This window comes from Schistocerca gregaria, chromosome 2 (genome assembly GCF_023897955.1).
Source record: "Schistocerca gregaria isolate iqSchGreg1 chromosome 2, iqSchGreg1.2, whole genome shotgun sequence".
Lineage (NCBI taxonomy): Eukaryota > Metazoa > Arthropoda > Insecta > Orthoptera > Acrididae > Schistocerca > Schistocerca gregaria.
The window spans coordinates 544,819,423-544,834,549 of NC_064921.1; the positions used below are offsets into that span (position 1 = coordinate 544,819,423).

General features: G+C 39.2%; 1 protein-coding gene across 2 annotated transcripts in view; it reads right to left on the reverse strand.

Moving 5' to 3' along the window:
- The window catches only part of LOC126331618 (klaroid protein-like), a 234,395-nt gene that overhangs the window by 84,380 nt on the left and 134,888 nt on the right, over positions 1 to 15,127 (reverse strand). For both annotated transcript variants that reach the window (XM_049996507.1, XM_049996508.1), the window contains exon 8: positions 5,743 to 5,855. In XM_049996507.1, the coding sequence (XP_049852464.1) occupies positions 5,743 to 5,855 (113 nt within the window). The remainder of the gene's footprint in view (positions 1 to 5,742; positions 5,856 to 15,127) is intronic.

Below are 15,127 nucleotides of genomic sequence, written 5' to 3' on the forward strand. Positions count from 1 at the left end.
AGCCACCTGGTCCAGGTCCTCAAACCACTTTTTCTCCCGAATTTCTCTTTTCTTCTCCCTCTTGACTGCTTCTTCCTCTCTTTTCTTCTTATGCTCAGCTGCTTCCTTATCCACAATTTCCATTTTTCTCACAATAAAAACAATGAATTCAAACATGATTGATTTGTTATCCTCATCTGTCCTTTTGGTTAACATGCTTGTTACAGTCAATTGAGTTTCCAGTCTTTCATTTATCATTTTCTTCATGCATTCATTCTTTTCTGAATTTGTAAAGTAAAAACCTGTTTTGCCAAAATTATTTTCATCATAACTCACATTAACATCTTATTGAACATGTTTGTTTTCTGTTTCCCTTAGTGCCTCTAAGTTCCCTCCACCCGAGACATTCCATTATCTCACCCCATTGCTGTGCTCAAGTCTCTCGCTGCATCTTTTCAACTGAATCACACGTATCTGTACTTTAGAACATACACAGCTGGCTTCTAGTACACAGTCATTGCATAACCCTTATATCTCACAAATTTCTTTCAATTCCACAGTCTAATTACTATGATATTCACTTCAGTTTTTCCTTTTTACTCTACATGCACAGTATTATATTCTTCCAAAATATGACAATGCTGGTCTACAACATATTCAAATTGACAGGTGGTGTTGCCATCACAACCAACATGAAGGTATACAAACATTGAAATACAAGGTGAAAAGAAAAAGAACATGTGCTATTATTTTCACGCTTGCAGTCTTGTTGTAACTGAAAAATCTATTATTTTATTTTTATTTTTTTGCTGTCAAAAATTAATGTGAAGCAAATCCTTGCATGCCTATGTCAACTATTTTTCAAATTTTCTGACTATGACTGGAATATATTGCATATATTGAATCCTGAGAAGTGTACACTAAATGAAAGTCTCCACATCCTTACCTAGGCTTTACACTTGGCTGATCTGACCAGTCTAATTATGACAGCAGATCACTTCTCAGGAGCCAGTGATGATTAATAAAGTTATGTAACAGAGTTTAATTTGCACAGTCTGCTATAGGGGACACTAAGCACTATATTTTGAATGGGTCTCATTGAATTTTCTATTAATCCTTTCTGTGGCATCAGATTTGCTGACTATGAAAGTAAAATCATAAAATACAACAGATCCATATTTCTTTTCATAAACAATGTATTAACACTAGCAAGGATTGAAGATTCATTATGTGCAATATCCCTTACAATAGTACTTAATGGATGACATAAGTGACTGTAACTAGTTGGCAGCAGGGCCTGGAGATGAGCAAGGATGTGAATTTTGTTATGATGATCAACTATCATGATTGTAGGATCATGAAGACATATGACAGGTATGCAGTGATTGCAAGGCAGGAAGCTGACAGCAAATGAAGACAAATATCACATTGGGGCAAGGTGACCATATCAGGTATCACTGCTTCAAACCGAATCACCAAGTTATTGTGCCTATCTGTCCCTTTGCTGCTGGTGTAGCAATGTAATCTTACCATGAGCTATGATGGTTGGCATCAAAACGAAGTAACTGGAGGAGGCCACAATCACTGGTGATCAGGCATGTGTGCCTCTTAATCCACCAGACTGCGAATCTGCATGTCCGCAATGCACTTTGAACACTAGAACGCAAATGTGAATCTTTCCTACTGCACAACTAGAGCTACAATTTCCATACTCAACAGTCTGAGAATGACTCTCTCTCTTGAAAGACAGAACATGAATCTCTAAAAAGTACACTCCTCCATGCCTGGTCACTGTTTTTCACACATCTAAGATTTGCTAACCACATGCCCATTTTGCTGCCAACATTGGTCAATGGCTTAATTTTGTGGTATCTTTCATACTCCCTCCATTGGCTCTGTAAAAACTCCTTGCCCAATCAACTTCTTTACTGCTCATTTCTTCCCAAAAATTGGAACTCAAGGCTCATGTCACAGGCCACCTACCAATGACAGGGTGTGTTTTATCCTGCCGGCATGATTTCACCTCCAGGGGAAAACAAACAGGAAAACATGCATTCCACTCTCTGAAATGATAATTAAATGGACACCCTAGCTACAAACAGGCGTTGATATACTCCATTGGGGACATGTTAAAAATGTGTGCCCTGACCGGGACTCCAACCCGGGATCTCCTGCTTACATGGCAGATGCTCTACCCATCTGAGCCACCGAGGGCCCAGAGGATAATGTGCCTGCAGGGACTTATAACTTGAACGCCCCCCGTGAGACCCACATTCCCAACATGTCCACACCACTACATTCGTAGTGTGCCTAATAGATGTTTGCTCATCATACTCATTACTCGTGGCAGATTAATCTACCAAGTCCCGTATGAGTTCGGGCATAGCTTGAGCGTTCGCACAAGAAGGTGAATGGCCGGGAGGCCATATTTTAACTACATATGACGGTGGTATCTGTTCCTGAAAGAACAGATACCGTTGATGACCATGCAGCTTTGCTAGAAAGATGGAAGAGAGGAAGACTTAAATACTGAATCAGTAAATTAAAGACGTAGGTGTTAGTCCTGTTAAGAAACTGTGGTCAGTGAAGTCAAGTCATGAGCTCTATGCATCAAGAAAGAGCATAGAAATTACTAAAGCTATGGATGAATAAACTGCAGAAAAACTGACCACACTCTTCAAAGTAGTAATTCCATCTTCAGAAAAAAAAAGCAAAGCACTCTTGCACCTCTTGCCAGGAATTTTTCACAAATATCAATTCAGCTGTCAAAGCAAGTTTTAGCTATTATTTCAGAGGCATTTTCAAAGAAAACAATTTTGAACCATGTTCCATCAGTATCAATGTACATGGTAGACAAATCAAGAAATGTGTGGTCTGTAAAAGGAGTCTTTGGAAGACCAGATCCCTATTATGGTCATCCTTAGAAGCAGCTCATGCTCAAATAGTGTAGCCATTTTATCTGGAAGATAAGTGGGACTGTTGTCACCAGAATGGAAAAAAAACCACACACTATAACTGTAACAGTAGAAAGTCAAAAAGTTTTGTAAGTGAAGAGTAGATGACTCACAGTATTAAACTTTTGCAATTAATAAGAGCAACTTCACATATTAGAAGATCCAAATTTTGTGCACTATGACTTAAGTGGGTAGTTCCACACCCATCTAGAGATGTCTGTTTATATGTGTATAGCACAAATTTTGAACTTCATGTGGTAACTTTGAGGAACTAACTGAAGCACATGACATATGACACCATGGTTGGGTGTGTGAAGTCATTAATAGTCTGTAATGTAAATTGAGAGACTTGTTTGTTTCACGAATGTGGTGATTGCCCTGGAAAGGAAGGATTGTCTTTACAGACACTTGGCCTGGAAGACGTAGCAAATAACATTACGGAAATTACATATGAGGCATGGGAGGAAAATAAACTAATTAAAAAAACTGTTGCCTTTGACAGTTTCATTGATGAACTTGGTAAGTGGTCAGTGAAAGCAGTAACACACCAGCATCTGAAGAAATTGCAACAACAACACACTGCAGAAGTGAAAGGGTGTGTACAGGCTGGAGTACTATGTTAACTGCTTCACTGTGATTTTGCTGAGAACTGGTCTGTAATTCTTCCACAGGAAGTACAAGGATACCATTGGAGCAATGACCAGGTTTCAATTTTTACACGTGTGACATATTTTCAGAACAAGACTACTAGTGTTGCAGTTATAAGTGATGACACAGGACATGAATTAGCACATGCTTTGCTTGCAATGTGCAAAATTCTTCAACTGCAAACCGGGACGGAGAATATCATCATTATTTCTGATGGTGCTCCTAGTCATTTTAAAAATCCTTACCAGCTTTTTGAATTGAGTAAGTTGCTTGTGGCAACTGATTGGGTATACAGTGCTGCGGGGCATGGGAAGTGGCCTTGTGATGGTGCAGGAGGCATGCTAAAGCACCATGCTACAAACCAAAATCTTTCCATACCAAATACAGCTGCGATTCAGAATGCTGAGAATTTTATAAGAGTCGTGAAATCTTACACATCCACAGCCCTCGTTGTGTTGTCCAATGAGGAAATCAAATTCCATGACCAGAAAAAAGAAGAATGGTCCAAACAAACTACTCCTGTGAAAGGAATTCAGAAGATACATTTTTGGACTCAAAGTGATTGGTGAATTCATATTGTTTGCACTTAAAAAGGCAAGAAAGAAGAAATTTTGTTCATTCGGCCAACACCTCAGAAACAGCAGAATAATATTCAGAGAAGTGGGATGTTTGTGGTGTGGGTGTATGACTGTGACGGGTGGATTGCAGAGATTATTGACACAAGTTATGAGTTAAATGAAACTGTAGTGAACTTTATGCTACCACATGGGTCAGCTTCTGGATATAGGTTTCCAGCTGAAGGAAAGAAACAACGCCATCAATGCTCACTTCCTGTTTACAATGTTTTGAAGATTATAAGTGCTCCAGTTCCTATTGGTCCAACAGGAGGGCATCACTTTACATCAAAGGAAGATACTGAATCAGTGGAACACATTTTTAGTTCATTGACTGGCTAATTTCAGTACAAAACAGAGTACACAGAAGGTGTATAAATTGAAACCTTTATGTCTTTGGCCCTTTCACATACATTTTGGAACCATTTAAAATGCTTGAAAAATGAGTCTCTTACTCACATTTCAAAACTAAAATTATGCTAAATAAGGTTAGGTTTTGATTTTTATGAGCCTGTTATGTGATAATGTGGCGTTAAAACAGGTTTTATGTATGGAAAAATTTCAATTGTTCATAAAACCTGTTCAACCAAAAAGCTGAAGCTCTCCTTTTCAGGGAATGTAGAACTATATGGTACTAATCAACAACAACAACAAAAAATTTGAAAATTTTATGGGTTGGAGTTTTTGGAAAAAGAAAGAAAGAAAAAAATTTCATAAATTCTAAAAAAGTTCAGAATGCTACAGTAAAAGAACTTTGACAGATAAGTCCAAATGGAGGATTTCTTTGTAATCATAAAGCCATTATCTTCCAAAAAAAAAAAAAAAAAAAAAAAAAAAAAAAAAAAAAAAAAAAAAAAAACCAACGAAATGTCTAGAACTGTTCCAGAAATAAAGCATTTTAAAACTTTTTCCAAAATTCACATTTTGAAAATGGTATGTGCAGGGCTGCATCTCGGAGAAGAAATTTTTTTGGAGGGAAGAAAAAGTGTTCCTTCATTTTAACATACGCTAAATTCAATAACATCCAAGACTATGACGGTAAGATTTTTTCCTACTCTGCCTGAAATGATATGGACTATGCCTCCCATTTTCCTTGGTCTATTCATGAGCGGAACGGAAAGAAAAGTGCTAATGTTTGTTCAATTGAGAAGCATGATGTAGATGCTGATATCATCAGATAATCTCCATGCTGCTGCAGGACCAACATACAAAGAGTTAATGACAGATGTGACCAAGAACACCAATACTATTCTGAAGAATGCAAATTTGCAACAGGAATATATACAATAACTCCAACAAAAGGCACTAACAGCTTTTCACTTGTATAGGCTTCTGAGAGTACACAATGAAGGAAAGCACCTGCACAGAGTACTAAATGTCATCACCTGTTGAACTCTTTTGGAATGCACAACAGCAGCAGGAAAGTCAATGTAGGCTCCTATATGCTAATTTAATTACAACTGAAATTCTAAAGAATGAAACATAAGAAGACTTTTTGATCTACAGCACTAATGTCTACAGAGAGAAAATTAATGTTCAGTAGCTACCTGAATTATTGAACGAGGTGATTTGGTATGCCTCCACACTGGAAGGCCAAGTACATAATACCAAGAATCAGGCTGAAGAGTCTCTGTCTGGGGTGTTGATATAATATTTCCACCTGTGAAAATAATGTTATATATAAAATACATAGTCATGTTATTATGGAAATTAACACAACTGCATAAAAGAAGTAATTGATTATATCTTCAACACTTGAACAGATAGCCAATTTCAAACTACTTACATTAAAACTCATACTGAAAAGTATTTTGAGAAGGAAAGTAGCTACTCACCATATAGCTGAGATGCTGAGTCCCAGATAGGCACAACAAAGAGACTTTCACAATTACACCCTTAGACCATTGGCCTTCGTCAACACTAGACACACACACACACACACACACACACACACACACACACACACACACTCAAGCAAACACAACTCACATAAACGACTACAGCCTCAGGTGACTGAAACCACTCTGCGAGCAGCAGCAACAATCCATGATGGGAGTGGCGATTGGTTGGGGGTAAGGAGGAGACAGGGGTGGGGAGGGGGAGGGGAGGGGGAGGGATAGTATGGTGGGGGTGGTGTACAGTGAAGTGCTGCAGGTTAGACAGTCGAAAGGGGAGACGTGGAGAGGAGTGGGGAGAAGTAGCAGAAAAGAAGAGAAAAAAAACTGGAGGTGGTGGTGGAATGATGGCTTTGTAGTGATGGAATGGGAACAGGGAAGGGGCTGGATGGGTGATGACAATGACTAATGAAGGATGAGGCCAGGAGGGTTACCGGAATGGAGGATGCACTGCAGGGAAAGTTCCCACCACTGCAATTCAGAAAAGTTGGTGTTAGTGGGAAAGACCCATATGGCACAGGCTGTGAAGTAGTCATTGAAATGGAGGATATCATGTTTGGCAGCATGTTCAGTAACTGTGCGGTCCACTTGTTTCTTGGCCACAGTCTGCTGGTGGTCGTTCATGCGGACAGACAGCTTGTTGGTTGTCATGCCTACATAGACTGTAGCACAATGGTAGCAGCTTAGCTTGTAGTCCACATGACTGCTTTTACAGGTAGCCCTGCCTTTATGGGACAGGTGTTGTTAGTGACCGGACTGGCGTAGGTGGTGGTGGGAGGATGTATTGCACAGGTCTTGCATCTAGATCTATTACAGGGGTGTGAGCCATGAGGTAAGGGACTGGGAACGGGGGTTGTGTAAGGATGGACTAGTGGACCACACAGTTACTGAACATGCTGCCAAACACGATATCCTTCATTTCAATGACTGCTTCATAGCCAGTGCCATATGGGTCTTTTCCACCAACACCAGCTTTTCTGAATTGCACTCGCGGGAACTTTGCCTGCAGTGCATCCTCCATTTCCATAACCCTCCTGGCCTCAACCTACATTAGTCGCTGTCGTCACCAATCCAGCCCCTTCCCTGTTCCCATTCCATCATTACAAAGCTATCATTCCATCACCATACCCAGTCTTTTTATTTCTCTTATTTTCTGCTACTTCCCTCCCACTCCTTCCCACCATCTAACCTGCAGCACTTCACTGTCCGCCACCCCCACCATACTATCCCTCCCCCTCCCCACTCCAGCCTCCTCCTTAACCCCATCCAGTTGCCACTCCCATCATCCATCATGCACTGGTGCTGCTGCTTGCAGTATGGTTTCAGTTGCCTCAGACTGCAGTTTTGTGTGTGTGTGTGTGTGTGTGTGTGTGTGTGTGGCTGCGCACACATGCAAATGTATGTTTGGTGAAGGCCAGTGGCTGAAAGCTTTAATTGTGAAATTCCTTTTGTTGTGCCTATCTGTGACTCAGCATCTCTGCTATATGATAAATAGCAGTTTCACATCTCATAATATGAATCTCTCTCCCGTATTTCATAGTAACACAAGCTGAGTTGGCCTTCTTTGAACTTTCTGGTTGGTTTTCACCTACACTATATGGGAGAAATAGAACACAGTGCAGCAGTACTCCAGAATAGAAAGGACAAACATAATGCAGGCAGTCTCTTTAATAAATTTGTTACACCTTCTAAGTATGCTGACAACAACACAGTCTTTAGTCTGCCTGCACCACAATATTAACTGTATAATGGTTTCAATTTAAGTTATTCAATTGTAATCCATAAATATTCATCAGCTTTTAAATTTGTATGACTTTTTTGCATAATCGAATTTTAAAGCAATTCTTTTGTACTTGTGCAAATGTGCTCACATTTTTACTGATCAGGAGCCAATTCTGCCTTGCATATTTCTTATCCAAATCATTCTGTAACTGGTTTTGATCTTCTGATGACTTTACTAGACAGTAAACAATAGAATCATCTGCAAACAATCTATGAGGGCTGCTCAGATTACTTACTAAATTTTCTGTATAAATTAAGAAAAGGTGGGAGCATAAAATGCTAACTATGATGAAATGTCACTTCTGAGAAATTATGTCAAAAGCCTTTGGAAAATAATGAATAATTTAAGATGCCCTTGTCAATACCACTAAGTACTTCATGTGAGTAATAGCCAGTTGTGTTTCACAAAAATGATATTTTCTGAATCCTGGCTGATTACATGGCCAATTGATTATTGTCTTTGAAGTACAGTAGAAGCTTGATATAAAGCAGTTTTGGTGGACATGTTTTAGTCCTGCATTATATCATGCTCCCAGTACATCGAGAGTGAACTATATAATGACAAACTACACACAGAAAATTAGGAAGAACACACAGTGCAATATTATACATATTGTACCACACTGAATTTAAATTTAAAGAACGTTGGAAGTAAAACATTTCAAAAAGTTACCAAACAGGGTACAGCAATTAGACCAACATCACTCAAATGTTGACCAAACAATAAAACTAATTTAAATAGAACATATAAAGTACACTGTCAAATGCAGTATTACAATTCACAACACTTCTTGCAAGATACAGTACATTATTATTCTACTGCTTTAAAGAAGTCAGTTAGCTTTCTTCGGCAGGTCATTTCACACAGTTTCTTTAGTGCATATTGTTTTATGCTCATCAGGCGCAACAACTCAGTTTTTTTTGGTTCACTTTGTGGTTCCATCCACATATCCACTTTATTTATATTATCCAATATTTCATGTGTACTGGGAACATAATCTATACTTTCTTCTTCAGTTTCATCATCATCATCATCTCTGACTGCTTTACTACTCTCATTTCAAACAGCATCAACAATGTCCTCCTCATCTATGATCTCCAAAACAGGTTCTTTGTTGTCAATGGTTATGGTACAGTTCAAGTCTTCAATATCAATATTGACTGTAGAACATGACATGCAGACTGGATGTCACTGTTGTTGAAATCTATGTCACCACAGTGTTCATCTGTTACGTTTTCTTCAGTGGAACACTTCTTCCACCAATTCCTAATAGCGTTCGGACCTATGCTTTGCCTACTGAATATGCAACACTCCTATGATTTACAGATTTCAATTGTTGTTGTTGTCTTCAGTCCTGAGACTGGTTTGATGCAGCTCTCCATGCTACTCTATCCTGTGCAAGCTACTTCATCTCCCAGTACCTACTGCAACCTACATCCTTCTGAATCTGCTTAGTGTACTCATCTCTCGGTCTCCCTCTACGATTTTTACCCTCCACGCTGCCCTCCAATGCTAAATTTGTGATCCCTTGATGCCTCAAAACATGTCCTACCAACCGATCCCTTCTTCTAGTCAAGTTGTGCCACAAACTTCTCTTCTCCCCAATCCTATTCAATACCTCCTCATTAGTTACGTGATCTATCCACCTTATCTTCAGTATTCTTCTGTAGCACCACATTTCGAAAGCTTCTATTCTCTTCTTGTCCAAACTAGTTATCGTCCATGTTTCACTTCCATACATGGCTACACTCCAAACAAATACTTTCAGAAACGACTTCCTGTTACATAAATCTATATTCGATGTTAACAAATTTCTCTTCTTCAGAAATGCTTTCCTTGCCATTGCCAGTCTACATTTTATATCCTCTCTACTTCGACCATCATCAGTAATTTTACTTCCTAAATAGCAAAACTCCTTTACTACTTTAAGTGTCTCATTTCCTAATCTAATTCCCTCAGCATCACCCGATTTAATTTGACTACATTCCATTATCCTCGTTTTGCTTTTGTTAATGTTCATCTTATATCCTCCTTTCAAGACACTGTCCATTCCGTTCAACTGCTCTTCCAAGTCCTTTGCCGTCTCTGACAGAATTACAATGTCATCGGCGAACCTCAAAGTTTTTACTTCGTCTCCATGAGTTTTAATACCTACTCCAAATTTTTCTTTTGTTTCCTTTACTGCTTGCTCAATATACAGATTGAATAACATCGGGGAGAGGCTACAACCCTGTCTCACTCCTTTCCCAACCACTGCTTCCCTTTCATGCCCCTCGACTCTTATTACTGCCATCTGGTTTCTGTACAAATTGTAAATAGCCTTTCGCTCCCTGTATTTTACCCCTGCCACCTTTAGAATTTGAAAAAGAGTATTCCAGTCAACATTGTCAAAAGCTTTCTCTAAGTCTACAAATGCTAGAAACGTAGGTTTGCCTTTTCTTAACCTTTCTTCTAAGATAAGTCGTAAGGTCAGTATTGCCTCATGTGTTCCAACATTTCGACGGAATCCAAACTGATCCTCCCCGAGGTCTGCATCTACCAGTTTTTCCATTCGTCTGTAAAGAATTCGCGTTAGTATTTTGCAGCCGTGGCTTATTAAACTGATAGTTCGGTAATTATCACATCTGTCAGCACCTGCTTTCTTTGGGATTGGAATTATTATATTCTTCTTGAAGTCTGAGGGTATTTCGCCTGTCTCATACATCTTGCTCACCAGCTGGTAGAGTTTTGTCATGACTGGCTCTCCCAAGGCTGTCAGTAGTTCTAATGGAATGTTGTCTACTCCGGGGGCCTTGTTTCGACTCAGGTCTTTCAGTGCTCTGTCAAACTCTTCACGCAGTATCGTATCTCCCATTTCGTCTTCATCTACATCCTCTTCTATTTCCATAATATTGTCCTCAAGTACATCGCCCTTGTATAAACCTTCTATATACTCCTTCCACCTTTCTGCCTTCCCTTCTTTGCTTAGAACTGGGCTGCCATCTGAGCTCTTGATATTCATACACGTGGTTCTCTTCTCTCCAAAGGTCTCTTTAATTTTCCTGTAGGCAGTATCTATCTTACCCCTAGTGAGATAAGCTTCTACATCCTTACATTTGTCCTCTAGCCATCCCTGTTTAGCCATTTTGCACTTCCTTTCGATCTCATTTTTGAGACGTTTGTATTCCTTTTTGCCTGCTTCTTTTACTGAATTTCTATATTTTCTCCTTTCATCAATTAAATTCAATATTTCTTCTGTTACCCAAGGATTTCTAGCAGCCCTCGTCTTTGTACCTACTTTATCCTCTGCTGCCTTCACTACTACATCCCTCAGAGCTACCCATTCTTCTTCTACTGTATTTGTTTCCCCTATTCCTGTCAATTGTTCCCTTATGCTCTCTCTGAAACTCTGTACAACCTCTGGTTCTTTCAGTTTATCCAGGTCCCATCTCCTTAATTTCCCACATTTTTGCAGTTTCTTCAGTTTTAATCTACAGGTCATAACCAATAGATTGTGGTCAGAGTCCACATCTGCCCCTGGAAATGTCTTACAACTTAAAACCTGGTTCCTAAATCTCTGTCTTACCATTATATAATCTATCTGATACCTTTTAGTATCTCCAGGGTTCTTCCACGTATACAACCTTCTTTCATGATTCTTAAACCAAGTGTTAGCTATGATTAAGTTGTGCTCTGTGCAAAATTCTACTAGGCGGCTTCCTCTTTCATTTCTTAGCCCCAATCCATATTCACCTACTATGTTTCCTTCTCTCCCTTTTCCTACACTCGAATTCCAGTCACCCATTACTATTAAATTTTCGTCTCCCTTCACTATCTGAATAATTTCTTTTATTTCATCGTACATTTCTTCAATTTCTTCATCATCTGCAGAGCTAGTTGGCATATAAACTTGTACTACTGTAGTAGGTGTGGGCTTCGTATCTATCTTGGCCACAATAATGCGTTCACTATGCTGTTTGTAGTAGCTTACCCGCATTCCTATTTTCCTATTCATTATTAAACCTACTCCTGCATTACCCCTATTTGATTTTGTGTTTATAACCCTGTAGTCACCTGACCAGAAGTCTTGTTCCTCCTGCCACCGAACTTCACTAATTCCCACTATATCTAAGTTTAACCTATCCATTTCCCTTTTTAAATTTTCTAACCTACCTGCCCGATTAAGGGATCTGACATTCCACGCTCCGATCCGTAGAACGCCAGTTTTCTTTCTTCTGATAACGACATCCTCCTGAGTAGTCCCCGCCCGGAGATCCGAATGGGGGACTATTTTACCTCCGGAATATTTTACCCAAGAGGATGCCATCATCATTTAATCATACAGTAAAGCTGCATGTCCTCGGGAAAAATTACGGCTGTAGTTTCCCCTTGCTTTCAGCCGTTCGCAGTACCAGCACAGCAAGGCCGTTTTGGTTAATGTTGCAAGGCCAGATCAGTCAATCATCCAGACTGTTGCCCCTGCAACTACTGAAAAGGCTGCTGTCCCTCTTCAGGAACCACACGTTTGTCTGGCCTCTCAACAGATACCCCTCCGTTGTGGTTGCACCTACGGTACAGCCATCTGTATCGCTGAGGCACGCAAGCCTCCCCACCAACGGCAAGGTCCATGGTTCAATAACATTTCCATTTCCTCATTCGAATTTACTACTGAAGAGAGCAGCTCATGGCAATAATGAGCCTTAAATCACCATATAATGCCCTAATCCAGTGGCTGAGTTAATGCCCCCTTGTTGTAGCATAAACGAAGTATTTATTTTTCTATCTTCTGACTGCAACACATCAGCTGGTGGATGAACACATCAGCAGGTGGGTGAGCTGAACAGTATTGAGGATTAGTAGAGCTGCTTCTCTGAGCTTAAGTGTCTGTAGGTGTTTTCTCATGGACAAAACAAACTCTGGTGAAAATGTCACACGTCATCCAAGCATTCTTTGAATGTCCGTAAGTGAATTATAATGATGAAATGCTTAAATGTTTGAAACATCTCAAGCTTTTACTTTTGCTCCTACAAAGAGGTTTCAAGTTATGGCTACCCAATTTATGTGTGGCAAAGAGGAAGATTAGTCTATCTTTACTCATTTACAAACTTGTCTAATTTGTTTTTTTTTTCTTTTCTTTTCTTTTTTTTAGTAGTTGTGCTATTTATCACTTGATGATCATTTACATTTTTAGTCAAAACACTTTATGATCATTTAAATTTTTATCTTGTGCTACTTTGTGTAAAATATCAGGAAACTGGAGAGCATGTTCACTGTCCCAAGACTTGCTTCTTTTTTAATGGTTGTTTTGCAAATTCCATGGTGACATTTCCATCTTGAAAACCATCCATCGGAAGCTATAAATTTTTTGTTGCCAAATAAATCGAAGTGAAGTTTTTCAGACAGGGCTTTAATAATTGGCATGGAAAGTGGCACAGCTTGACTTCTCTTTACTAAAAACCACTTATAAAGGCATTTGACATGTTCAATTGCATTATTTAATTTAGTCCATTTTCTGTCAATTCCCACATCACTTTCAACTGTATTTTCAAAACTTGTAAGTCTGTCCTCTTCTTTCACCCATTCCCTGATTATCCCTTTAAGTATACCACACTCATGTGATAAGCTTGCTTTAGTGTCACACAAACAATAATTTTTAGTTTGTCATTCACAGAACACGCTTTCCATTTTCTGTGACATCATACATAAATCTAGACAAGAAATGAATAGTTTATGATCCATGAGATGGTTATCCTCATTTCAATTATTGAGAAGCACTGTTGCATAGTCACTTCATTGACTGTGTCACAATGTTAACAGTGAGATGTGCATTCAACACTTATGTCCATCAGCAATCCTGATATGTTGATAAGACAAACCAAAGGTTGTCTATCTATTTTTGGTTATGTTTTAGAGAGCTTGGAGGTTGCAGAAGTAAACTATCTTCAGGCCACAAGTGGCCCACCGCGACCATCCGACCGCCATGTCATCCTTAGTTGAGAATGCGGACACCGCTCTCCCAGTCATTATGATGGTTTTCTGTGACCAGAGCCGCTACTATTTGGTCGAGTAGCTCCTCAATTGGCATCATGAGGCTGAGTGCACCCCAAAAAATGGCAACAGCGCATGACTGTCTGGATGCTCACCCATCCAAGTGCCGGCCACGCTCGACAGCGCTTATCTTCGGTGATCTCAAGGGAACTGGTGTATCCACTGCAGCAAGGCAGTTCCCGTACTCCTGAAAGGCTACATGCAAACTGTAATAAGTCATTTTTTTCAAATTTTATAAAATGTACTGCACACAAAAATCATTCATAAATGATATTTTATTTTGGGGGAATACTTTTTCTGTTGTATTTAATAATGGTGGAATACAGTATAGTTCCGAAATCCTGCTACATATTGATGTCAGTGATATTAGTCTTGAATTCAGAGGATTACCTTCTTTTTCTTGTTTTTTGGTGTGACCTGTGGTAACTTTCAGCAGCTGTTTTATCAACATACTCTGAAAGGAACCTATCTATATACAATATAGATTGGGAGACTTTCCTTTATTAAATGACTTAAGTTGCTTCACTGCATCATGGGTATCTCCAACCAGCTTATCCATTTTTGTATCTGTTACGTATTTAAGAACTGTTACAGTTTATTTATTCTGTTTGTGTTGAGTTGTTATGAGTCCTTGGTTTGTCACATACATGTCTCACTAAAGCATACTTGTAGTATGGAAAATTCTGGCAGAATGTAAATAATTTAGGAGTAAAAGATACCACGCACTGAATAGTAGAAGTGTTAAGTTGTTGACAGACACACACAAAAGAAAAATAAAGACTTGCTATCTTTTGAATGAAATCCTTTGACAAGCTACAGAACAAAAACATGCCACCCCCCACCTGCCCAAAATATACACCTGCACAACATTGTGCTAGCTGTTTTCTCATAGTCCATCTGCGAAACTACAATTCTAGCATTGTGTGATCTTTTCATCCTTTTTTCTATGCGCCTGTTGAGGAGTCAACATTAATGCTATCTGAAGATTAGTTATGTAATTTTAAACCTTGAAACAGTTTGTTTTTCAGACATATATTAAAGCACCCTGAATTTATTTACTTAATTGTCTTATGTTTCACTCTATATGTTACAAGCACAGTAGCGGGGCAAAAATAAAAATACTGGCAAGAATTCGAAACAGTAGAGAGAGAGAGAGAGAGAGAGAGAGAGAGAGAGAGAGAGAGAGATGTTGCTACATTACTGAAAGTAGACCCCATGCTAGTACAC